Consider the following 27888-nt stretch of genomic DNA (forward strand, 5'->3'; position numbering starts at 1 on the left):
TCCCCTTCATTTCACTTACTCGCTCACACTGTGAATCGCCGACATGGATTCATAGTGACCGGAATGAGGTGACCGGAATGAAGGGGAAGCAGCTTTCGTACGAGTGCTGCAGCCCCTTCAAAACAGCTGATTGGCCGGCTCCCGGGAGTCGGACCCCGCCACGCGGCGGAAGTTCTGTACTGACTCTAACCAGGATCACGATGTTGTGCGCGGGGCATAGCATTGTGACGTCATGTGCTGCGCACAGTGCTGTGACGTCAGGACCTCTGCTGCGCTCCGGAACCAGGAAGGTAAGTACTGTCAGTTACTATAGTAACAGGGGCCCGTGGCCCGAGTTACTATAGTAACTTTTTATTGATGTGGTTCGGGGGGCCGCGGGCCCCCTGGCTTCGGGGCCCGGTCGCAATTGCGACCGCTGCAACCCCTATAGCTACGCCACTGTGGCCCACTATATACAGGGGGGTCTACATGTGGGGATGTTGGCCGCTATATACAGGGGTGGTCTATATGTGGGCCACTATATACAGGGGAGTCTATATGTGAGGATTTGGGCCACTATCTACAGGGGGGTCTATATTTGGGCATGTGGGCCACTATCTACAGGGGGGTCTATATGTGGGGATGTGGGCCACTATCTACAGGGGGGTCTATATGTGGGGCACTATATACAGGGGGAGCTATATGTGAGACACTATACACGGGTGGGCTATATGTAGAGCACTATCTATAGGGGAGCTATTTTTAGGGCACTTTCTATAGGGGTGGACTATATGTGGGACACTATATACAGGGGTGGGTTACCTGTGGGGCACTAGCTACAGGGTGGCTATATGTAGGGCACTGTCTACAGGGGTGGGCTATATGTGGGACACCATATACAGGGGGAGCTATATTTGAGGCACTATTTACAGAGGTGGGCTATACGTGGAGCACTATCTATAGGACAAGCAATATGTAGAGCATCACGGTGGCTCAGTGGTTAGCACTATAGCCTTGCAGCTCTGGAGTCCATATGTGGGTACTATCTACAGAGGGCTGTATGTGGGACACTATCTACAGGGGCTTCTATGCAGGGCTCTATCTACAGAGGCTCTACAGGGGGCACGGTGTGTGCGTGTGACAGTGTATGGTACTATTATAATCAGGGATCAAGTGTATGGCGCTTTATTATATTTAGAGGTGTTGAGAATTTTAACTTTGTTTTATAGGTGCAGAAATGTTTTAAAAGTGAGAAGCTGAAGACATCTGAGCGGAAAACTTCAGAAATGGGTCATGGCCGGTAGAAATCCATCATAAATATCTGGACCGGAGGAAGAAGAAAAGAACTAGAATCTGAGACGTCATCGGTGAGTCACTTAATGTAAATGTTTATTCTGCCTCTAATCAGCACTGTAGTCACTGTATGATCTGCAGCGAGATGATGGGTGGTATGATTATAATATGATTTTTTTGTGTGAAACAGCAACTCCCAGCATATCCTCACCATTGTTCGGGCCATGCTGGGAGCTGTACTTTTACACCGTACAAACCTATACAGCAGGGGTTATACTAAATTGAGCTGTATTTGTTCTGGTGCTGTATATATGTATGAGATTGGTTTTGGTGCTGTATATATGTAATGAGTTTGGTTCTGGGGATGTATATATGTACTGAGCTTGGTTCTGGGGATGTATTTATGTACTGAGCTTTGTTCTGGGGATGTATTTATGTACTGAACTTGGTTCTGGGGATGTATATATGTACTGAGGTTGGTTCTGATGCTGTATTTATGTACTGAGGTTGGTTATTGTGCTGTATATATGTATGGGATTGGTTCTGGTGCTGTATTTATGTACGTAGGTTGGTTCTGGTGCTGTATATCTGTATGGGCTTGGTTCTAGTGCTGTATATATATATCAGAGCTTGGTTCTAGTGCTGTATTTATGTACTGAGCTTGGTTGTGGTACTGTATATATGTCAGAGCTTTGTTCTAGTGCTGTATTTATGTATTGAGCTTGGTTCTGGAGCTGTATATGTCAGAGCTTGGTTCTGGATCTGTAATTATATAGGATATATTTATAATAACAAAATTGCAGGGCAGATGGAATTGTTCTCAATTCATTGTATATTTAATGGGAAACTGTCTGGTAGTTTTTACCCCTTGAACCGCCAACATGCGGTAATACATGACCTGACAATATTCCCCTGTATGTTTTTTTCAGATGCAGCAACATTTTTAAAACCCACTTTTAAAACGGCGCACACTATATGCTAATTATTCATTAAAGGGTCAAGGGGCGGTGCCGCTATCCTGAAGAGTCACATAGTCCTGCCTCCAAACTCACCTTTCCATGTTTGAGTGACATCTCCCTGGCTGATACAACTTTCTCGGATGCACCTTTGCCTTGTGGCACTATACACAAGGGCGGGGGGGGGGGGCTGTGTGGCAATATACACAAGGGGGGGCTGTGTGACACTATACAAAAAAGGGGAGCTGTGAGGCACTATACATAAGGGGGAGCTATGTAGCACTATACACAAGGGGGAGCTGTGTGGCACTATACATAAGGGGGGCTGTGTAGCACTATACACAAGGGGGAGCTGAGTGGCACTATACACAAGGGGGAACTGTATGGCACTATACACAAGGGGGAGCTGTGTGGCACTATACACAAGGGGGAGATGTGTGGCACTATACACAAGGGGGAGCTGTGTGGCACTATACACATGGGGGAACTGTATGGCACTATTTACAAGGGGGAGGGCTGTGGCTCTATCTACAGGGGGCTGAGAGTGGAGCTTTCTACAGGGGTCTGTGTGTGGCACTATCTACAAAGGTGGGGCTGTGCTGCACTATCTACAAAGGGCGGGGCTGTGTGGCACTATATACAAGGGAGGGGGCTGTGTGGCACTATATACAGTGGGAGCTGTATAGTGCTATATACAATGGGGGCTTTATGGCGTTATCTACAGGGGAGCTGTATGGCACTATCTACAAGGGGTAGGTGGGGGCGCTATCTACAAATGGGGTGTGACACTGTCTATAGGTGGGGCTATATAGCACTGTCTACAGGGGGCTGTATGGCACATTCTACAGGGGGCACTATTTATAAGCGGGGCTGCTTGCGGCACCCAGGGGGGCCCGGTCAAGAGTTTGCTATGGGGCCCAGTCTTTCCTAGTAATGCCCCTGCATACATACATACATACATACATACATACATACATACATACATAGACATACATACAGACAAACATACATACATAAACATACATACAGACGTACGTAAATATATACATGTATACAGACGTACGTACGTACGTACGTACGTACGTACGTACGTACGTACGTACGTACATACATACAGACAAACATACAGAAATACATACAGACAAACATACAGACATACAGACAAACATACAGACATATCGACATACATATATACAGACATACATACAGACATACATACAGACAGACACAAATACATACAGACATACATACACACAGACAGACGTACATACACACAGGCAAAAATACATACATAAATATAGATAGATATACAGACATACAAACATACATATAGATATACAGACATACATGCATACATACATACATCCAGACATACATACATCCAGACATACATACATACATACATCCAGACATACATACATACATCCAGACAGACATACCGACATACATACAGACATATAGATATACATACAGACATACATACATACATACATACATACATACATACTGTCATGGCCGGTGGATAATTCTTCCCCTGAATTATCTTTCATAACGCAGCAGAATACACTAATATTGTGCTGATAGGAACGGGTCTGTAAATTATACAACATGAGGAGTAACAATGAGGATCCATAGAGGAAATGTTCCAGCATATTTCATACATTATGTGACTGATGGACCAGATCTCATTCCGCTGGAAACAATGGCGGTGCTCCCATAGATTCATGGATTTTCTGGTCATTGTGTCAGCAGAATTATCTGTGAGTCTGTAGCCAGCTGTACATCGCCTTCATCTTTATTCTGTGTATATTATATTATACAGATATATAATTAAATTAATCGGCACTAAATTTTGGACTTGAAATGGTGGTCATTAACTTTAATAAAGGTGTGGTACATTTGGTGGGCCACTCATTAGGGAGTTATCAGGTAATCCTTATTTTGTTATTTTATCACATCTCCTGCTTGCAGACAATCTTTTAAATGTCCCAGAAAACTCCTGTAAGTATACTTGCCGCACCACTCATATTAACGGTAATTACCTGCATTCAGGACCCTCATCTATTAGCTAGAACAGAGCGGCTACAAAGAGCATCTTTCACTATGGAGGACCCAACACATCCATGTATTACACAGACAGTCTATTGATTTTTAATGAGCACTGTGTAATGCCTCATTTCCCCTGTGGTGGCGCTGTAGGGAAATTCAACACTTACTGCTGGATTCCTCTATATGTTACAGCTGTTTGCTGGGGGGGGGGTCTAAGGAGCAGCAAACCCTGTGATCAGTTTATCATCAGGGGACCCTTTTAAGAAAAAGGGATTTTCAAAGTGATTAACCCCTTTAATATCTGCTGCAACTGGAGCACCCCTTTAAATATTTTTTTTTTTTTAATGTACTTGTGCTCATACTCTGGTCTATTTTAACTACTCCTTGAATTATCAGTAATAATAAAAAAAATTCACTATAAACTTGTTTAAAAATAATTAAGGGTTATGGGTCCTGAATTGTGCCCCCTTTCTCCTACCACATCTATAGTATCAGCAAGAACTGATCTGTGCTCTGAAGAACTTCCAGCATCCATTGAATTCAGTCAATGCATTGATTTCAATAGATGATATGTTAAGCTTCATTTTGAGTATTCACAATGTGATTCCCCTGGTGACCGCAGCCGTTGAAGGTCCCTTATCGCTGGAGATCCGCTATTAACTAAACAGAACAAACAGTGACAATTATAAACTGTAATCTTCAATTATTACATCAGAAAATCAATAGGGAGCGGATTAATGAAAGTTGTTTACTACATTAATGTAATTGTGGGGCTTTCGATTGTTAAAGGGACTGTGTCTTAAAAAATTACCTATTGTTTAAATCAAATTTTTATGTTAGACGCATTTTTTAAGAATTTTATTTTAATTTTCTTTGTCATTATCTATATTAAAAAACAATGCTGATCACCGAGTCTCGCAATAAACTGATCCTTCCTGTTCTGTAGAGATCACTTCTCAGCAGTAATTTTATTATCATCACATGCAGGATTGCAATTACAGATAACACCTCTATATATATATAGATAACACAGGATCCATCATTTATTATAGACTGACCCTTCCTGTTCTGTAGAGATCACTTCTCAGCAATCATCTCATTATCATCACATGCAGGATTACAATGACAGGTAACACCTAAATATAGATAATATAGGGTCGACCATTCATAATAGACTGACCCTTCCTTTTCTGTAGAGATTACTTCTCAGCAATCATCTCATTATCATCAGATGCAGGATTACAATGACAGGTAACACATCTATATATAGATAACACAGGGTCCACTATTCATAATAGACTGACCCGTCCTGTTCTGTAGAGATCACTTCTCAGCAGTGATCTCAGTATCATCACAGGAAGGATTACACTGACAGGTAACACCTATATATAGATAACACAGGGTCCACCATTCTTAATAGACCGATCTTTCCTGTTCTGTAGAGATCACTTCTCAGCAGTCATCTCAGTATCATCACAGGCAGGATTACACTGACAAGTAACATCTCTATCTACAGATTAAACAGGATCCACCATTGATAATAAGTGATGGACACAGCTCCCCTCCACCGCCTCCCTGCACAATGACGTCTGCACAGGTCACAGACCATGCCTAGAAAAATCATAGAAGTCAATGAGTCCTCTCCTGTTCACAGGTTTCTCTGGTTCATGTGACTGCTGTAAAACATATCTCTAAATACTGTTAACAGCAGCTCATGCGAGATAATAAGATCATGCCCCTATAACCATGTACAGGAAATAAAATAATCTACAATCAAAAAATAAAAACAGATCAGAAAAAAAAATTATGTTTTACATCTGATTTTAATTCTTTAAAAAAATAAAATAAAAAATATATATACATATATATATACATATATATATATATATATATATATATATATATATATATATACATATACATATATATATACATATATATATATGTAGGTGCAAATACCAATATAACTTAGATCACATCCTGCCCTGTCCGTGGTGCTGAAAATCCAATTGTCACTGTCTCCGATGGGACTGGATAGAGAAAGTTACGCCCATGATAGGCTGAAAGAAATACCTAAGTCCTCGTAGTGGAAACTTTCATCATCACATCAAACATAAAGTAGGACGATGCCAGTAAACCTGTATATACAGTATTAATGGGAAATATTCTTTCTTAAAGGAACACTCCAGGCAGAACTGACATATCGTCTTAAGTCTAGTGCAGGGTCTGGATTCAAGGAACTCCAAAGAGAGAATCCTTGTGTCATGCTCCGCCCCTTCAGGCCCTGCACTAGTCATAACACAGTGTATCAGTTTTAACTAGAGTGTTCCTTTAAATGTTATTTGCACTTAAATGGACCCTTGCGTGCACAGATAGTTATTTCATGTAAAGGTTCCTGGGCAGCTAGTGAGAATCACTGCTCGGGACCTAAACATTCAGTGGCGGTGAAAGAGGCCCCCACACTTTCTTCTTTTTCCCCCAGGGTCACTTGAAGATGTTATTGTCACAGTATAGACACTATGAGGTCCGGTTATAGACAGTCACCAGAAGCCATACTGTAATCCAGAACTGTAAATAATAATAATGCAGTAACATTCCTTTAATCCGGGAATCACTCTTCCTGATGGTGCTACATTATCGGATATTCTGGATTATCAGTATAGAAACATATGTAAATCTCACTTGTAAGGGTAGAGAATCTGATACAATTTTTTTTAATATCTGGGAAAGTTCCTAATTTGTTGTTCTGTTCGCGGTCCTATCAAATTCCAGATTACAATACCGGATAGACTGGCGTAGCGCGATTATGTGGGGCACACCTGAATGTCCAGGTTTTGAGTTGGCCATTAAATGGGATGTCTAATGAAGACAATCCCTATCTAGATGGAAGTGGCTGAGAAAAGGTGATCAAAAAAGAACTGGCTCAGCGCTTATCCCGAGCGCTTCCGTCGCCTCCTCTTAGCGATCGATCCGGGTCTCAGTGCTCAGACCCCCACTGATCAAACATTCTGACATGGAACTATGACTTGTCAGAAGTTTTTTGAAAGTTTAGTTACCCTTTAAGAAAGATCAAAATATTGCTGTGTTTTGCATCCCAGAACAGAAGGACCTGCCCTCTATTGCCCCCTTTTCCATGACCCATGGGCCACTTCCTCACCATGTGGTTCCTCTGGAGATAGAAGTGCTGCACCCAATAGCAAAAGGGAAGGAAATGGCTGACCTGGAATGGGCCTTCTCTATCCATGAGCCCTCCTGTACCGTCTCCCACTTCATACATATAATGTCAGGGATGTAAACAGTCTGAGAAGGAGAAGTTTGCAGGTAGAAAGTTCTCGGAGTGCCTGCAGAGCAGCAATCTCATTTTCCAGCCCAACGTCTTAAGGTTTAAATGAGTTCCTCTGGTTCAGTAAAGGAGCGTGTAAGAGGCTTACGTCACGTATTGGCAGCTATGGAGATCCTAGCCGGGAGCTGCCAAAACAACATCACCGGAGCCGCCAGTGTACTCTAAAGCCCCTGAAGCCCTTGACAGCACGGAAGAGAGTCAAAATATTATTAAAGCAGTCAGATTCTTTTTCTGTGCTGAAGCTGCTTACGAGATATATAAATTCACACTGCTTCTCAGTCCGGCGGCAACACAGTATTCTCCCACCCCAAACAAGAAATTCTCACCCCCCCCCCCCCCTAAAAAAAAAAATAGAACTTTTTAATTTGCTACAATCTGTTATCACTGCTGCTCATGAACCAGGAAGACCAGGATGAACAGAGCAATAGATTCAAATTTAATCAGGTTTTATGGAACTTTTATTTGATGGCCTATGCTTAGGACAGGCCGTCTATGTATGAACAGTGGTGGTCCGACTCCCCAGTGGCCTCTTGGTGGGGGATTCCCAACAATGACACATTGATGACCTATCTTAAATAGGTTGTCCCAAGATTAAATGTTATCCCCTAACCACAGGATAGGTGATAACAGGCTGATCGGTGGGGGTCCGTCAGCAATCATGAGAACGGGGGTCCCATTCTTCCGAATGAATGGAGCGGCAGGTCGAGCATGCGCCCTGCTGCTCCATTCATTTTCTATTGCGCAGCGCTGTACTCGGCTACGTCCAGAAGTTCCATAGACAGTGAATCTTTCCAGCTGTAGTAGAGTCGAGTTTGCCATATCTAGCAGAGCTGACTTTGCCGGTTGTTTTAGAGTCGAGTTTGCCGGATGTAGCACAGCAGAGTTTGCTAAATGTAGCAGAGTTAACTTTGCCAGATGTAGTAGTAATGAGTTTGCCAGATATAGAAAAGACAAGTTTGCCAGATGTAGTAGTGATGAGTTTGCCATTTGGCACAGTTCATGGTACATGGTAATATGCTTTAATGGTTTGTATAGAAGCAATTTTATGTAACCCCATGGATTTCATTAGACGTGATAACGCCCGTATGCTTAGATGTCGTAGAGCCCTGATGTGATAGAACAAAACTATCGAATGTAATTACATCCATGAAATAGCCCCAAAGTACCAAACAGGGGGGCTTAAAAACGCTTCCTGATTCTGGGCACTCACATGGTGTATCACATGATCTTTCTTATCCAGTCAGCAGCTCTGTGACATATACTGAGTGATCACATGATCCTTTCAGAGCTGCTGACTGGCTGACAGGGATCATGTGATACCATTTGACCATTCAGATAAATGGCCGTCCTTGTAATAAAAGGACGACTTGAGTCCGCCTGAATAGGAGCCGCTCGGAGCAGAAGTTCTTCTTTCTGGGTCATAGAGGGGGGTCCCGAGTGTGGGTCCACCTCAATGATGTCCTAATATGAGATATGGTCTTTGTGATCCCATCCCTTTAAGGGCCTAACATTTCACTTCCTACAATGTAACATCTGGCGATATGTTATCACAGGGGCCATAACACTTAATACAGTAGGTGTGAAACCATATTCCTGATATTGATCCCAAATTGGCGGACATTTTAAGCCCCACCCACATTGCAACAGGGAACACCCACAAAATGGCATAGAAATGCCTCTTTTTATGTAAATTTGTATAAGCTCCACCCATTTACGGTCCGGTAACTGTAACAGGACTGTTGATAGGTATAGTTTATAATAACTTTATAATATTATTATTCTCCGTCACGAGACTGACAGTCAATACAAGTTTGTAGGAAGTTGACAAAGTTCAGATTTCGCATTTTGTGACTGTGTTCAGGTTACTGTGTTGTTCCAGATGTCACGCATAAGGGGGTCACAAATAATCCAATAATAGCAAATTAAATATTATTTCATGGTTACCATGGAAACGTGGCAAAAGTTCTAAGAAAATAATTACTGCTTTGCTTTGCTGGTAATAATGGTGTTTAAATCAGGTTTTTTAACAATGCTGGGCTCGGTGCAGACGGTAATTACAGCATTAGAATTTGCATTTTTATTGTCCCGATCATTGAAAAACCATTAAATATCATTTTAGGATTAGATTTCAACACGTCCAACTTTTCGACACCTTTGAAGTGAAATATCTGTGGGCTACGGAGTCCTGGAGTCCAGACATTTCTAAAAAACAACTTGACTGGCATTCAACAATACTCTATTTTCTATGCTGAAGTCAGTTCTGCCACAAAGTGCTACTAACCCAGACTGACGAGCGACGCAGATCCGTAACGCAGTACAATTCCAATAATCCAGAAATTTCCCATAGTCCCTCACATCATTTTCGTCATGAAAATACCAGATGTTCAATAAAATAGTTCAGTTTTCTGGTTTAATGCATATAAAAATGCAACTTTTTATTCAAATTTCAATTTGGATCCATTTTTAAGGTTTCTGCTTGCTGTCAGTGAATGGAAACATTCATTGTTTACATTAGAAAGCTAAAAAAAAAAAGCACATTCTGCTAATACTGCTGAGAGATTTCTATATTTATATCCAGTCTAGACAATCCTCTGTAAATTCAATAGATTAAAGGGATAAATTTCTCTTCTGTCCCGATAGTTTGTCACAACGTATCAGCGCAGTTAAAATGTATCAGTCTGGAGTCCAGGCTTTTTCGCTCTCAGAGGATTGTCTAGACTGAATACAATTGTTAATTGCAAACTCTTAACTGTGAGAAGTATTAGATCTGTATGGATTTTAAGCCCTCTGGATGGAAAGAAGAATTTTCCATTCCCTGACAGCAAGCACACATCTTGAAATTTTTTTAAAAATTCAAATACAATGGGGAGAAATATTAATACTGTGCCTTTTTTAACGAAAAAAACACAAACTGGAGTAAGATGAAATTTTTTTATTAAGAATCGCATCCTTGAATCTTCGCATCTTTGGCTGTGTGTGCAGCACTAAATAAAATCTATGCCAGCCAGGAGTTGGCGTAGATTTCCGCTATAATCCATGCCAGCCTCTGCTAAGTTCCCCCCACTTTTTTTTGCAAGTGACGAGAGGTAAACCACCCAAAAGTTGTGACGGTTGGCTACAGATTGATTCCCTGCAGTCCTATGTAAAAAAATATAAAACTAAAACCCAAATATGATATGATGATTTATGCAGAATGCCAAACTCAGCTCTGCTACATCGGTCCACAGAAAGTGACTGACAGCGGTTTGAACAGATGTAGCAGAGCCCAGTTTGGCATTGGACATAGAAGTGACTATCATAGGACAAGCAGGCCACTGTGTATCGTGGTGTATATTAGTATATTATACTGCATAGCTCCATGTGTCAAAAAACCCATAAATGTCGAATATTCTCTAGACGGATGTCAGAATTCACAACTATTCCTAATAAAAATCGGGAATCGGGAGAAGTGAAGGATATTGCTTACGCCACGCAGCGCTGAGGGCGACTTCGCCTGTGGAAGGTACAATGACAAATGTGGAAGAATATACAATTTATAATGTTTTTTACTGGGGGCTCTTGAGTTACAGGGGAAGCAGCAGAGCAGCAATTTGTATAACACTACAATAAAGCTGGAGTTATCGAGCCACTCGGAAAAAAGATGACGGACATATTTTACATGGAAGAAAAGTTTAGAAGGTTGAATGAAAGTACAAGTAGTTGTTATTTGGTTTTTTTGTAAGATCAAAGAAGATTACACAGTAACTCCAACTCGGGTCAAGATGGAAGACAACATAGACATTACCAACTGTATAAAGTGTTCTCGGACAGACCTGCCGACTGGGTGTCACTCTTCACAGATTTAAAGGGATATGCCACCAAAAAGTTAGAGTTCTGTTTATTAAAAGGACGTGTTAGCTAGAGCCTCCAGGGGTTGAGATTTGTGGGGCTTTGTTGCAGAGTCCTACAGAAATTGTTGGAAATACTGTAATATTTTATACATTGAGTAAATAGAAGTCTGACAACTACGTTCCCACGCTTTTGTTGCAGTTGAGTGGAGCAACCTGCTGGTGAGGTAACACTATAACAGCTTAGGTGACTACAATATTGAAGGGGAGGGGTGAGTTGGGATTGATAGGGGTCAATTAAAATTCCACTTAAAAGCAAAATTAGAGTTTTTAATGGAATCCCCCTAGTGGCAATTCTTATAGTGGCACTGAAACGTTACACTGGTAGTAAGTACTAATTAAAACCTTGAGGATCAATGCACACGATGTGTATTACGTGCGGTTCTGCAGCATGTCAATTTATCTTGCGTTTCCGCTTGCAAATTCTATCTGCCTAGTGCAGAGGAAAATCGCACCAAAACACGCAGCTTAAAAACGCCATGAAAAAAACTGATCTGGTGCAGTTTTTACCTGCAAATTTCCTGCGTATTGCTGCGGTTTTGGTGCGTATTTTCCACTGCAATATACGCAATGTCCGCATGAAGCCTAATAGGTAAAAATATCCATGATTCAAAAAGGAGACTTTGCCACTCTTGTCCTTGGGCTGTGTCTGGTATTTTCTTAATGGTTGTCTCATAATTTAATATTACATTTGGCTGTTAGATGATGCAAAACATAAAAAGTTTTTAATTGGAATCATTGCTGTTACATACTTGTTATGGCGCCCCCTGCTGCTTCATCTGAAGTGTCCAGTGCTGGTGGTCACACATGCTCAGTAGCTCTGTCCCACCACCTGGATCCTCTCGGATGGAATGATTTCTGCTGTTTTGCAATCCAGCAAATAAGAATCAACACACTAGAAGCGGCTTCTTCTCACCCGCACTGGACACATTAGGTGAACGTTCTGAACACAAGGGGGCGCAATAACATGTATGTAACAGCAATATCTAGACACAGGAGCATTTTAAAAGTGATTCTAATAGAAAATAATTATGTTTTGCATGATCTAACAGAGTAAGGTAAGAAATGTGGATAAGCTGCAATACCAGAAGAAGCCCATGAAGAAGAGTGGCGCTGTTTCAGGAAAATAGCAGACCCTTTTTTTTAAAATCCCAAACAACCCATTCAACACTTGATCTGTGTTTACTTTACCTATTATTTGGAATAAGATTCCAACCAACAAGAGTTCTGCCAACCTGCATATAGTCTGACAACTCGCATGCACTCTGACAACCAGTGACCAAAGCAACATATAGTCCAGTGTACACACTGTTATTTATCGGACATGTTAGAGATAGTAAGTGGTAATGCCTCTCTCCTACCTGTGCTCTGTTAGCCGGGTCTTTCTTGATCCATTTGATCATCGATTCGTATACCAGCTCTTCGGCTTTAGTGTTCAGGCTGTCATTTGAAATGTACGAGACAAAATCTTCTCTGGAAATATTCAGGATCTCTGCCTGATTGGCCACCTCAGGGAAATTCTGCAGGGCATATGCCTTGGCCATATTATACAGCTCCACGCATTGCATGGCTTCTGCCATGGCCAGGATGCCCAGGCAGTTGTTGGCAGTCAGTTGTTTTTCTGCACAGAGAAACACAAGCAAATCATGTAACAAAAGCAAAATAAACAACCTGACAATAATGACGTTATCAGAATCAATGTGTGGACATCATCATTTGCTGCATGATTGTGTAGTAGAACATTCCCCTCCTCACATTATGACCCTGCCACTTGCCTTCCTGTTGTATCATAAAACATAGTATGACAGGTCACTGCCTCCCACAAGATCAGCACACTCCTCTCCTGCTGCTGTCAAAGCTCCCATCATCTGATTAGCTACAGGGTGGTCAGTCCCCACATATTTCATATCTCTGCCATGTCAGATGCAGCCCTTTACCCTCCAATACAATGAGATGAGTAGAAAGGAAAGGTCAGTGCCTGTCACAAGATCAGCACACTCCTCTTCTACCGCTGTTATTACTCACATCATCTGATTAGCTACAGGATGCTTAGTCCCCCAAGAATTTCATACCTCTGCCTTGTCACATGCAGCCCTGTAGCCTCTAATAGTATAAAATGAGTAGACAGGACAGGTCACTGCCTCCCACAAGATCATCACACCTTTCTCCTGCAGCTGTCATTACTCCCATCATCTGATTAGCTACAAGGGTACTCAGTCCCCATGTACTTCGTACCTCTGCCTTGTCACATGCAGCCCTTTACCCTCCAACACTATGAGATGAGCAGACAGAGAGGTTACTGCCTCTCTAAGATCAGCACACTCCTATCCTGCTGCTGTTATTACTCCCATCATCTAAATTAGCTACAGGGTGCACAGTCCCCCACATACTTTATACCCCTGTCTCGTCGCCACTTAACCCTCTAATACAGATGTGTCCTTCCTCAACTTTCCTCATATCTCAGCATATCCTGTGACGTGTGATGCGAGATGACCAGCTTTGAAAAATAACATGATTTTGCGATATTCTGTCATGAGATATCTATGCCAAACAGTATGTGTCTATGCGTAGCCTCCCAGTGGTTGTGATGTGAATTGTGGCCTGTCAAGGGTTTTGCTAGCATGTCGCGATATTGTCTTGAATTTGTTCAATGAGAAATTGGAGTCCTTAACCAAATTCAAGCAAAAGTAGGGGGGGACGGGGGACAGGACATCTGTACGATGAGAAGACAGGACAGGTCACTCTCTCCCACCAGATCAGCACACTCCTCTCCTGCTGCTGTCATTACTCCAATCATCTGATTAGCTATAGGGTGCTCAGTCCCCACATACTTCATACCTCTGCCTTGTTACTGCAGCTATTCACCATCTACTATTATGAAATGAGTAGACAGGACAGGTCACTATCACCCTCCAGAGTAGCACACTCCTCTCCTCTTGCGGTCATCATTCCCATAAGCTCGTTGGCTACAGGATATTAAATCTCCACCCACTTTATGCCTCATATGCAGCCCCCTACCCACTAACACAATCAGATGAGTGGATAGTATAACATTTTATTTAGTAAGAAGTAGGTCCTATGACTACAAGATGACACTTGTTTGAAGTCTGTTACCATGGAGACATATGGCTCTGCATAGAAGCTGTAGACTTATTTACAAAAAATAAATAGTTACAAAGGTGGATATACCCTTTAATTAAGGAGAAGGTTTCCATACTTAGATCACATATATCAAATAACAATTTATAGATCCTAATATTTCACAGCAACACTGCACACCACAGATGTAGTAGAGCTGAGTTTGTCATTTAAGGTATCTGAACATTATATCGCAATGTGTTTTCAGAGCTTTGCATGGGACTGCAGGTCAAATCCTAAGAGTAAGTACTGCCCACAAAAAAATAGCTCAATGACAAAATCAGCTCTGCCATATAAGTACAACGCAACATAATAAACCCTGAAAAAAGAAATACAGGTAAAAAAAAAAAAAGAAAAGAAGAGTCTGATCCGAAACCTTTATTCTAACCTTGGGCCAATATGGTCTTGCCCAAATCAGGGCCCCCTTAAATTTATAAAATATAAGAATTTTTCATCCTACCTAAGAACGACACGCAGACTTTACAGAACGTGTGGAACTGGAACTTGCTCGCTGCTTCCAGAAGAATTTTCGCATTGGCTGAATCTATGATCAGGGAACCTGTATAGACAAATTCCAGTAACAGTTCTAAGACCTCCGCATTGATATTGGACATAGCCAGCTCCAGTTTCTCCCCGTTTTTAGCCTGTTCCTTCGATGACCTGGCAAATACAATGACATTCTTACAGATGGGCGCATTCACGCTGCAAAAAGCAGAATTTTGCATATCATCATCATCATCAACCCCTTCAATTTTAGGCAGATGGAAGATTTTATGTGACATTAATACAACTCATCTCTTACTGGATCTGAAAGGGAAGGTTTTTTTTAGGATCATTCAGCAAAATTGAAAAAAAAAAAAAAAAGGAAAAAAAATACAAAACCAAAAACGAACAAAACATTTTTATTGCTATAGTTATCTGCATTGTCATGCGTAAGGGGGTTGCATACGTAAGGAATAGGAGGCGACGTTAATGAAAATGGGATACAATGTTAGTTTTCAAAGGGAAACAATACATTTTAATGAGATCATTAATTACCGAGTGTGAGAAAGACTCTAAAATTGCTCAACTGAAACAGATTGTTTGAGAAAGAATTAAAGAGACACCAATTTAACTTTGTTTTTCGAGAATGTTTTTTTTTTTCTTTTTAATTTTTTTTTTTCAAAAAGCTCTTGACATTTACATATGTCTCTGTGAGGCTTTCTCCTTGCCTGTAGCAAAAAATGATACCAGTTAATTAAATCTTTTTGATTTTAATAAATCAATTCACACTCCATCTTGTTTATTAAAAAGTATCGGCACCTAGATTTAAAAAAAATCACCAGTAAATATAGGCCCGGGAGTCATTCTCTTCTCTCAAGTTGTAAAAAATTCTGGTCAGCCATTTCTTGACTATAAGGGCTCATGCCCATGGCTGTATTACCGATTTGTGTGGTATTCTTAAGGAGAATGCTATGTCATATGTTGCCACCATATGGCGACACACGCGTGTGCATAAGGCCTGACTATCATTTTTCTAACAGTGACCACCGGAAGTGACAGCCATTACAGTTCCTATAGAAGTTGCCACCTATTTCCTTAGACTCCTAGAAGAATAAATCTGCTTGGTAACTCATTAATACTTTACTTACCCCTATATCAGGGGGTGAGAGGGCTAGCTGGGCATTTGCCCCGCCTGCTGGGTGCCAGAGAGAGCACCAACCACTGTGCCTTGATCGGGGGTTTTAGGTACAGGGATAGGGCAGAAAACAGAATCTTGCCCCTAGCAGGAACTCTGCCCTATATTAATAAATTGGTACTTTGTTTGCCCCTATTCAGGAGTCTAGGAAAAAATGATAACCCCTATAGGGGCTGTAATGGCGGTCATTTCCTGCCGTCACTTTTTGAAAAACACAAAGGAAAAACACTTATAAGTAAAAAATGGCCGAACAGAATGAACTCAAGGATTTATTTGTTACATTTTTTTTTTTAGTTCCATTCTATTTCATTTCTCTTTATCTTACGACAACCAATCAAAAATCAGTTTTATTACATGTCTTTTAAAAAGCTGACAGTTGATTGGCTGTTGAGAGTTACAGCCTATCATACAGCCTATCATTAGCCCCGCGGCCCATGAACCGATGACTAATTTTGCTGATAGGAATAGAAAATTGACAATTAACAATATGAACACAAAACACTTCGCTGTTTCTTTGTGTTATTAGCACCAAATGTTTGATGTCTAAAGAAATACTTGTAAATAGGATGTGGCAAATGAATTAAACACACAAAAAAAGTTTCATTAAAAAAAATGGAGGCCATTGTAATTATTTTATTAATGTTTATTGCTTTCTCAATAGGATCCTTAAAGGGTTTATCCCAGAACGGACAGTTATCTGGGTGATGATTGTCTAATAGCTGGGGGCCCCACCACTGGGACTCCCACCGATTACAAGAACAGGGGCCCTAAACACCTTGTTCCTTCTCAGTGCTCGACCGCAGTGAGGAGGACAATGAATGAAGCAACGGTTGAGCATGGGCACTGTCGCTCCATTTAAGGTCTATGGGAATGACTGAAACAGCAGAGTACAGCGCTCGACTGTTTCCGTCAGTCCTATCGATGTTGAATGGAGTGGGGGGGGGGGCACCTGTTCTACTGCTTCTCCGCTCAAGCTCCTCCTCACTGCAGGGTTTCAGTGATGAGGATCTGGGGGTTTGGTAACCTCATTCTCATTGGTGGGGGTCCAATGGTGGGGGTCCAATGGTGGGGATCCGAGTGATCAGACAATTTTGACCTATCCTGTGAATAGGTGACAATCGTCAATTGTGGGACAACCCCTTTAAGCCTTAAAGGTAAACGTTTTCATTTTATTTTTAATTTATTTAAAAAAAAAACTATGATTGATCACCGAGAATCAGAAAATGAATGGCATGGTGTAGATTGCAAGCGTCTTTTCCCATTCTCTGCTAACAACACCGTCCCAATCCAGTTTTCAGCTAATCAGCTGAGACATGTCTAAAAGTCTGGTTGCTAGGGATACATTGCCTAACAACCACAGTTTTTCAATGAGGTTGTCAAATAGGGAGTCCATAGCAACCAGTTTGGATCAAACGATACAAGTCTTCAAGGCAGAATTGCCACTGAAACTCGGGCAGAGAAGGGGCAAAAAGTCTTGTCAGGACTTGGAATTTATTTTCGCTATGCCTTCCTCTCTCACTGCCATGATAATTCGAATTTTTTGAAACTAAGTTTAAGTGGAGAAGACCTTTAACAAATTGAATGCTCCAAAGTGAATAGACATTATGGTGTTGAATGTAAAATGTTTAGGGAATACCGACAACAAGCATTTTCCTACTAGCAGAAAGAACAAATTAAGAATAGCTGTAGGAAACACTATGGGCACAATTTATTAAGGCCATCGAGAGAAAAACTGGCCTTGTTGCCCATATCAACAAATCACAGTACATTATTCATTGGTCGCTATGGGCAATAAGGCCAGTTTTTATTTTTAGACTTTTTAATAGATGAGTCCCAAAAACTAGAGGTGACGTAATCTGCCATACACAACCCAATTTGATAATTGGTCAAGAACTGCGGATTTAAGGGGGAACTTTGGAACCTTTCCAATCAATAAAAGGCTCGAAATTTTACACCAAACGCTCATAGGGTAGAAAAGGATCAATATCAGATAACGCTAAAGGGACAGCCACCACCCAACCCTTTCACACAATTAAAAAAATTAGATTCCAATTTATTTTCCTTTTTACTTTTAGGGTTAATTTATATTATGCTTCATGTGTTACTTAAATTCCATTTTTTTTTTTAATCTCTCTTGGCGTTCCCTTCGCCTAAAGTCTGTGGATTTGTACTAACCTAAAGTTTGACCAAGTTGAAAGAAGAACAAAAAAGTATATATAAAAGAAGCCTGTGCCGCTGTGAGAAATATAAAGAAAGCATAAAAGATAGCAAATCAATCAAACTAACAGCAAAGCACTACAAGGGGACACATCTCGGCCCCCGGCTGGCGCATGAAGGTGCTTTGGCAGCTCTAGGCTGTATGATAGGAAGAGAAAGTGATCTACTTTTAGCTTTTCTTTTCCGATTCGACTCACTTTGACCTGTGATCTTTAAACAGGCTCTGATATACCGTGAAGATATATAAAATAAAACGGCGTCTTTCATCAGACTTTTTGATCTTTTTTTCTAAGGTTATATGTTAAAAAAGGCGTTTTTGTTCTAAAAATATATTGTTCCCTTTAGGCACTAAAAGAAAAGACCTCGGTGACACAGCTTTGAAAACGGAATACGAGACAAGATAGACAGACAAATGGTTAGAGCGCCAAGGAGAGGGGAGAGGGAGGGAGTCACCCAGATCTCCCGCACGAAGCCAGAAGCCATCCTTAAGGAGTTTTCAAGTCTGTTTTCCTGCATAAAGTGCTAAATCATTTAAAATCAAGATATTGCCTGCATTTGGAAGTGTGCATTAGTGCATAGGGAGCTATTGTGACTGTCACGACCGGATAGGCCTGAAAGAGTAAACAAATAGTAAGAGAGTTTGGTAACGAAGAGAAAAAAAAAAGAGGGGGGGAAAAAAGCAATACGTTATTTGGGAAAAATATGGATATTAACAAATCTTTGTTCAGGCACATGGCCGACCATAGAGAACGCTTTCCTGAACTCTGTATAGACGTCTGCCACATCCTAGAAGAACTGCCGTTAACATTCTGGATTTCTAGCTGGCTACATTTTCACACGTCGACAATAGGGAATGAAATGAGCACGTCTTTGGTCTCGGTTCTTCTATACCAGCCATGACGCTGTTCTTGCCGGCTGAATTATTAATCTGGCTAAAGCTATAACAGTTTATTGTGACAAGGTGTAAAATAAGAAATAAAAAAAGTAGGAAAAATTAGACGGTATCGGGTGCACGCATTTACTCGGTAATGAATATTCATACAGAAAGGCCTACATACATACACACAAAAAACACACATACAAATACACACACACACACACACACACACACACACACACACACACACACACACACACACACACAAAAAAAACACACACATACACACACACATACACACAAAACACACACACATACACACACACATACATACACATACATACACACACATACGCACGTGCGCGCACACGCACACACGCTGTATGTACAACGATGTAAAAAATTATCTCACATCTAATGTGATCCTTGCATTGCCATCATACTCTTCCCAGCTAGTCCTTGTACTAGATGTAGCCATCTTTATCTTGACTTTTAACACATTAAATACACAGTGTCAAGAACCTTTGATTTGACCTTTTCAATGGCTTTTGTTGTGTGATATCACGCTGCAGCAAGTTATCAGAATCAAGATAAACTTGGCTACATCTGTACATGTCATCATACACTCCCATTATGGGACAGGAGTGTGAAATGACAGTTCACCCATGCATTGTAGGAAGAAAGGGCACGGGGTATGAGTATAGTGTACATGGCTGTATAAGGGTCTTTGGAGGCCCCAGGGAAAAATGTTGCCTAAATAATATCAGCATACTGTGTCAAATATTAGTACCATACAGTGTACACATAATAGTGCCATATAGAAAACACATAACAGGGCTATTGCTAAATAATACCAGAACGGGCACCATAATGTAAGTTTAGGTCATGATTAGGGCCCTCAGATGCTGTCCTGTTTCCATACGACCTATGGGAATAGAACCAATGTGAACCAGGTCCAGTCACCACAAGCTTTATGATAGCTGCTATAGAGCATCAGTTCTGCTATATTATATCTGTACTCTAAAAAAACTGAAGAGAACATCCCAAATCCTGGTTGTTTCAAAAACAGGTGGTAGCCCTACATGGTTCCCATGTTCTACCAGAATGACAGGGCAGAAGCTGGCTTATTTATATGTGGCTGTGACTCCAGCCCAGAGACTTTATCAGCCCACTCGAAAAATTCCAGTAGCCCCCGTTCCATTATTGCTGTGCTCGGACTTATATAGTTACATAGTTACTTAGTACGGTTGAAAACAGACACATGTCCATCAAGGTCAACCAAGGGACGGGAAAAGGGAGGGTAAAAATTTCTACACATAGCAGTTAATATTTTTTTGTTCTAGGAAATTATCTAAGCCTTTTTTAAAGCCATCTACTGTCCCTGCTGTGACGGCTCCTGCGGTGACTATTCCATAAATTCACCGTTCTCACAGTAAAGAAGGCTTGTCGCCTCTGCAGGTTGAACCTTTTTTCTCCAGACGGAGGGAGTGCCCCCTTGTTTTTTGAGGGGGTTTTACATGGAACAGGATTTCACAATATTTTTTGTATGTGCCATTAATATATTTATATAAGTTAATCATGTCCCCCTTAGTCGTCTTTTTTCAAGGCTAAATAGGTTTAGTTCTTTTAATCTTTCCTCATAACTTAGATTCTCCATGCCCCTTATTAGCTTTGTTGTTCTTCTTTGTATTTTTTCTAACTCCAGGGCATCCTTTCTATGAACTGGAGCCCAGAACTGGACTGCATATTCTAGATGAGGCCTCACTAATGCTTTGTAAAGTGGCATTATTACATCCCTGTCCCGCGAGTCCATGCCTTTTAATACACGACAATATCCTGCTGGCCTTTGAAGCAGCTGATTGACATTGCATGCTGTTATTGAGTTTATGATTTACAAGTACACCCAGATCTTTCTTTATTTTGGAGATAGGAAGAAGGGAAAAGAATTGTGGTTCCTATTAGAAATTGAAAACAATAAACTTTATTATTATATTTAGGTTAAAATAATTCTAAAAAATGTTCCTATATATTTTTCAATGTAGGTCAAATATAAGCAGTGCGGAAGACCCCTTATCCCGCACTTGAAGAACAAAATTTGTCTTTGTATACTCTATTATCTATGCTACTATCCTGCACCAACAAGGTTGGACTTTATTGCTTGCTGAGGTAAGTCAAAAATCTGATCACACTGGTTTGTTATATGCACTGTGAGAATCAGCATTTGCTGTCAGTCATTGAACATTGTATCAGTTTTTATGTGCACTGATAGTTACATTATTTTCTATTAGTAAATAGACTTTGTATCAACCTCTTGTTCTTGTGCACTGATTGTGTCACTTTAGGCTTGCTATTATATAGATATTATCAGTAGTTTAAGGTTCTCTTATGTTCAGTGAATGTATCAGCACTTGCTGTTAATTCATATTCATTAGGATGAACAGTGAATAGTAATATTAATAATATTTTAAGCACAATAAAATATTACTATTCACTGTTCATCCTAATGAATATGAATTAACAGCAAGTGCTGATACATTCACTGAACATAAGAGAACCTTAAACTACTGATAATATCTATATAATAGCAAGCCTAAAGTGACACAATCAGTGCACAAGAACAAGAGGTTGATACAAAGTCTATTTACTAATAGAAAATAATGTAACTATCAGTGCACATAAAAACTGATACAATGTTCAATGACTGACAGCAAATGCTGATTCTCACAGTGCATATAACAAACCAGTGTGATCAGATTTTTGACTTACCTCAGCAAGCAATAAAGTCCAACCTTGTTGGTGCAGGATAGTAGCATAGATAATAGAGTATACAAAGACAAATTTTGTTCTTCAAGTGCGGGATAAGGGGTCTTCCGCACTGCTTATATTTGACCTACATTGAAAAATATATAGGAACATTTTTTAGAATTATTTTAACCTAAATATAATAATAAAGTTTATTGTTTTCAATTTCTAATAGGAACCACAATTCTTTTCCCTTCTTCCTATCTCCAAAATAAAGAATAACTTTAACAGGTGGTATACACCATTGTGGTTCCCCAAAACTCACTTTGTATATATAAAAAAGTGTGGGTATCAGCAAAATCTCTATTTTTGACCACCCAGATCTTTCTCATCAAGTGACTCCCCCAGTGTAGCTCCCCCTAGGACATATGATGCATGCAGATTATTACACCCAGATCCTTCTCAACAAGTGAATCCGCCAGTGTAGCTCCCCCTAGGACATATGATGCATGCAGGTTGTTGGTACCCAGATGCATAACTTTACATTTATCTACATTAAACTTCATTTGCCAACTGGATGCCCAAACACTCAAGGTGTCCAAATCCGCTTGCAATTCACGAACATCTTCCATAGACTGAACATTACTACATAGCTTGGTGTCATCTGCAAAAATAGAAATAGTGCTATTAATCCCATCCTCTATATCATTAATAAATAAGTTGAATAATAGGGGTCCCAGCACTGAACCCTGGGGTACACCACTTATAACCGGGGGCCATTCAGAGTAGGAATCATTGACCACAACTCTCTGGATACGGTCCTTGAGCCAATTCTCAATCCAATTACAAACTATACTTTCTAAACCTATAGTCCTTAATTTACCCATTAGACGTCTATGGGGGACAGTGTCAAATGCCTTTGCAAAGTCCAAAAACACTAAATCCACAGCGGCCCCTCTGTCTAGACTTCTGCTCATCTCTTCATAAAAACAGATCAGGTTGGTTTGACAACTTCTGTCCTTTGTAAAACCATGCTGGCTGTCACTTATAATGCTATTTATTGTCACATAATCCTGTATATAGTCCCTCAATAGCCTCTCAAACATTTTCCCCACGATGGATGTTAAGCTTACTGGTCTATAATTACCCAGGGAAGACCTAGAGCCCTTTTTGAAAATAGGCACCACATTTGCCCTGCGCCAGTCCCTTGGCACTATACCAGTCACTAGAGAATTCCAGCACTAACAGAATTATAGTTATTAAAGGGCCAGGATTATGTGCTGCATTCCTCCAGGCCAGCTATATATGTATCTGCTAAATACAGAATATAATTGAAATTGAGTTACTTACATTAAATTCACTATTCAGGGCAATGTCCCTCTAGATAACAGGATTGGCAGCAGACACCTCAACATGACAGATGGAACCTGCTTAACAAATTCATAGCTGTCAATTCTAATGGAAACCCTTGTGCTGATGCACTATGAATGGGATGTGATATTATTTTGCTTTTTGCAGAATATTTCCTGGCTTGAGGTTGTGGTCTCGATGTAACCTGTGGTTTGTCGGTTCTTGCAGGTCAGTCACTGTGGGCTTTGGTTGAATGGGGGCACTGATTGGGCTCTAAAAAGGGCAATAATGGCAAATGGCTTCTACCTTGGTGCCCATTTGCCACTTATTGCCCCTATAGTGTCCTTCTGTTCAGTGCCCCCTTGATGCCCATTTGCCATTTTGTTGCCCCTTTATTGTTAAAGGGGCAGTAAATGGCAAATGTAGTCGACTACGCTATTCATTCTGTCAAAATGACGGAACCCTTGCACAACTGAGACAAACAGAAACTATTTGCACTGGATCCGTCACCATTGACGGGAAGCTCCGAAGAAACGTCAGAATGGGACCCGGATGCAAATGTGAATGAAGCCTTACATCTACTACATTATCTGTACTGTGCCTGTGTGTGTGTGTGTGTGTGTGTGTGTGTGTGTGTGTGTGTGTGTGTGTATATATGCCTGTATGTCTAAACATCTGCCTGTATGTATGTTCCAGTATGTGTGTTTCTATATATGTGGTTAATTTTTGGTTATTGGAGGGCAGCAATAGAGAGTCCAGCACAGGGCGCCAATCAACCTAAGGCCGACCCTGGCCTGGAGGGCTAAAAAAAAAAGAAGGTGGGTCCGTAGACTCTAATAGCTCAGATAGGAAACTCCCCCTAGTAAGTAGAAGTTTATATTTGGTGCTTGAGAGCAAACTCTAGGACCAAAAAATGTATAGAAAATTTGAATCTTATGGCCATTACTTTTATTCTGTCCTGTTGTTTAAATCAATGTTAAAATATTATCACGGTGGGAGTTCTTTTTATCTTCTGCATCTTAAACATGGGTGTTCTTAGCAACGAATCAGCTTCAAGATGTTATTTTGCAAGGGAAAGTTAGAAAATAATTGCAAATTTTTAATTGGTTGCCCCGGAAACTCTACTGTTTTTCTTTTCCTTGATGCTAGCTTTGATGGTCCTGTCGGTGTAATCATATTACTAGTCAATGTCCACTTCAAAGGGCATCACCCATAAAAAAAATATATCAGTAAATATAGTCTGTACATTGTTCTCTTCTTTCAAGTTATTAAAAATTGTGTTAGTTATATTGGCTTCCGGAAAAGTTGGGTGACGACCAACATGGCCCCTATTCAATAGCAAATATAAAAATCAGGTTACTTTCAGGGGCTACCTGACATCTCCTAACCATCCACAACAGGAGGTTCTGGCAACCCCATCTCATTTACATTAAAATGGGGGGACCAATCTGGAATGGGCCCCTTCTCCTTTCTCGTATCAGCCACGTTGGACTGCCTCGATGCCATGCCCTTGCCACCATTACTTCTCCCATAGGAATTACTACTCCACCTTCCGAGACTCTTGTATCTGCCAAGTAATACCCTGGCACATGCCCACTCCCATATCACTAGATAATTTATCATAGATATTTTTTTGGGGATGGCAAACAATGTATTAGGACAGCTGTCCTGTTTATTTGTTGTTTTTTTACTTTTTTATTTTACTTTTTTACCTTAAATTGCATATTTCCTGTATAATCGCCTTTGCTGTAGACAGCGGTGTTGAGTTCAACAATGAAAGGAAGACCCCAGTTACATTCCTACAAGCCCCTGACACAATTGTTCCTTGACACTACAACTAGTTATAGCAGAGCTGGATACAAATCACTCACATCTCTTCAGAAAATTTTCAGACCACTCAATAATATTAATTTTTTTAAACACTTTATCCAGGAATCGACATAATCTCTTCCTAGTATTTGATTTTGTTGTAACCTGAACCGTCTCCCTGCTTTCTATCGCCGGGATAAATGCATTACTATGTCTTTGTGATAGGCATCAAGCTTTTAAGGGGGCAGAGTTCGTATGAAATCCCGTAAAGTAAGCAAGGAGCTACGGGAAAAAATATTTCATGAAAAAAGATGCGCCATGAGAAGGAATATTGCCGCATTAAAAGGGTTACAGACAATTAGCGCCTCTAATTAAAAGTCTTTCAGAACTGTTTTCCGTAAGTGTAATCTAGTCAATTACTACTTTCTTGTAACAGCGGCGTGAACGGGGAACGACTGCGCCCCCGGATAATATGCAGCAACATTTACATATAGGATGATTTAGAAAGCTGCAATAAAACATAGTGTGGGAATCTGTCCTTAAACTCTCGGCGCTGCAGCCATTTTTTGTTTTTTCCTTTTTGATTTTTTTCTCCTCGCCCTCCAAAAGCCATAACTTTTTAGTTTTTTTTTTTATCAACATAGCCGTATGGGCTTTTTTTTTTTTTTTTTTTAATGAGTTGTAATGGTTAACATCACCATTTAAAGTACTGTATAATGCACTTGGAAACGGAAAAAAAAAACAAAACTATTGGGTAGAAATGGAAAGTAAATGTGATTCCTCCATTGTTTTGGGGGTTTTGTTGTTACTGCGTTCACAGTGCGGTAAATACTACATGTTAATTTTATTCTGCGGGTCAATACAATTACGGAGATACCAAATTTATATAGTTTTTTAATGATTTAATACTTTAACAAAGATTTGTTGAAAAACAAGAAAAATTATTTTGTATCGCCATATTCTGAGAGCAAATGATTAAGAACCCTAGAGGTTTGAAATGCGTAAGCGTTGTCCCGGGTTTATAATTTTAATCGTTTTGTTTTTTAAAATGACCAAATAAAACCTATTTTTTTACAAGAGTGCTGGATACACCATTTTTCGTCTTTCATATTCTGAGAGCCACAACTTGTTTATTTTTCCATCGATGGCGTGGTGGGCTTGTTTTTTGTGGGGCGAGCTTTAGTTTTTATTGGTATCATTTTGAGACACATGACTTTTTTATCACTTTTTAATCCATTTTGATTGGAAAACTAGGTGACGAAAAAACAGCAATTCTGGCATTTTTATTTTTTTTGTTCCTATGGCGCTTATACGCCGGGTAAAATAACAATAGTTCAGACCTTTACGGACGTGGCAACACCAATTATGTTTACTTTTTCTATTTTATATTGGGGACTTTTAAACTTTTTTATTTTTTGTACATTATTAAAAATTTTATTTTTAACTGTGTTCCTTTTCTTTTTAGTCCCCCTAGGAGACTTGAACAAGCGATTGTTTGATTACGGGTACAATACTCTGCATGGCACAATACCTCTGTACTGCAGTGTACTGTGCTATTTGCTGGCTCCTTAATAAGGGCTAAATAAGAGTAGAAAGATGGCGAACCTTGGGGCCTTCATTAGGTCCCCAGGCCGCCGCCATGACAACCATCGGTTGGGCTGGCGTAGGGGGGCGCTTCATCTCTTTCTAATGGCTTATATGCCGCACTCGCTATTAAACGCGGGTCTAAATGGTATGATACAGTGCACACCTGCCCAGTATGGAGCCTGCGAGTCTGCTTCATACTCCCCCTTGGCGGCTGTGCCGTTCAGTTATGTCACATGTCGCCAAAGGGTTGTTACGTCCACAGACCTTTGTGACATAGCCAATTGAGCATGCCTGCTTAGCTGTATGCTTAAAACCTATGGTCTTCAATGAAGGGAACCATGTTTTCTAATTCCAGACAACCCCTTTAAGGCCTGGGCCTGCAGAGTTGGATGTTGACATTTACAGATTTTATTTTTTATTTTGCATTTTAAATAATTTATTATATCCGCCAAGTAAACTTTTAAGTATTGCCCCATTTAGGCCTGAATGATTTCTATTTGCAGTTTATACAGATGAATTCATTGTGAACCATTTTGTCGGAAACAGCACAGAAATTGTGGCCTAGAGAGAAAAAAAAATGGAAATTTAAAATGTAATTCCTTTTGATTTGGAATAAAAATAGCAGATTTTAAAATATATTAGGATCAAGTATAATAGAAGTACAAAGAAGAACAGTGTTGTTCCCCATAGCAACCAATACGTTTCTAAGATTCCCAAAAATTCAAAACAAGAGGTTGCTAGGAGCAACACTACCGATACAATCTCCTCATAGACCACCATGAAGGCTGCCATTATGCAAAATAAAAAAAATATTATTACGGAATGCTGCCAAATAATTACCGGAAAACAAGTGGTGTAAGCAAATCCTTACATTTCATATGAAATATCCAATCCCTACAAACACGGCATCTATGAAAGTAAATTCGACACTTATTTCAGCACATTTGTCGTGTCCCCCATGCGCAGTGATGTAACGTTGTCTT

At 40.3% G+C, this 27888-nt stretch overlaps 1 protein-coding gene across 3 annotated transcripts in view; it reads right to left on the bottom strand.

Annotated features, from left to right (window-relative positions):
- KLHL29 (kelch like family member 29) overlaps positions 1-27888 on the bottom strand; it is an 850651-nt gene that overhangs the window by 148395 nt on the left and 674368 nt on the right. For all 3 annotated transcript variants that reach the window (XM_075861037.1, XM_075861036.1, XM_075861038.1), the window contains exons 8-9: positions 15106-15305; positions 12869-13128 (exon numbers count right to left, since the gene is read on the bottom strand). In XM_075861037.1, coding sequence (XP_075717152.1) covers positions 12869-13128; positions 15106-15305 — 460 coding nt within the window. The remainder of the gene's footprint in view (positions 1-12868; positions 13129-15105; positions 15306-27888) is intronic.

Source organism: Rhinoderma darwinii, chromosome 4, assembly GCF_050947455.1.
Source record: "Rhinoderma darwinii isolate aRhiDar2 chromosome 4, aRhiDar2.hap1, whole genome shotgun sequence".
Lineage (NCBI taxonomy): Eukaryota > Metazoa > Chordata > Amphibia > Anura > Rhinodermatidae > Rhinoderma > Rhinoderma darwinii.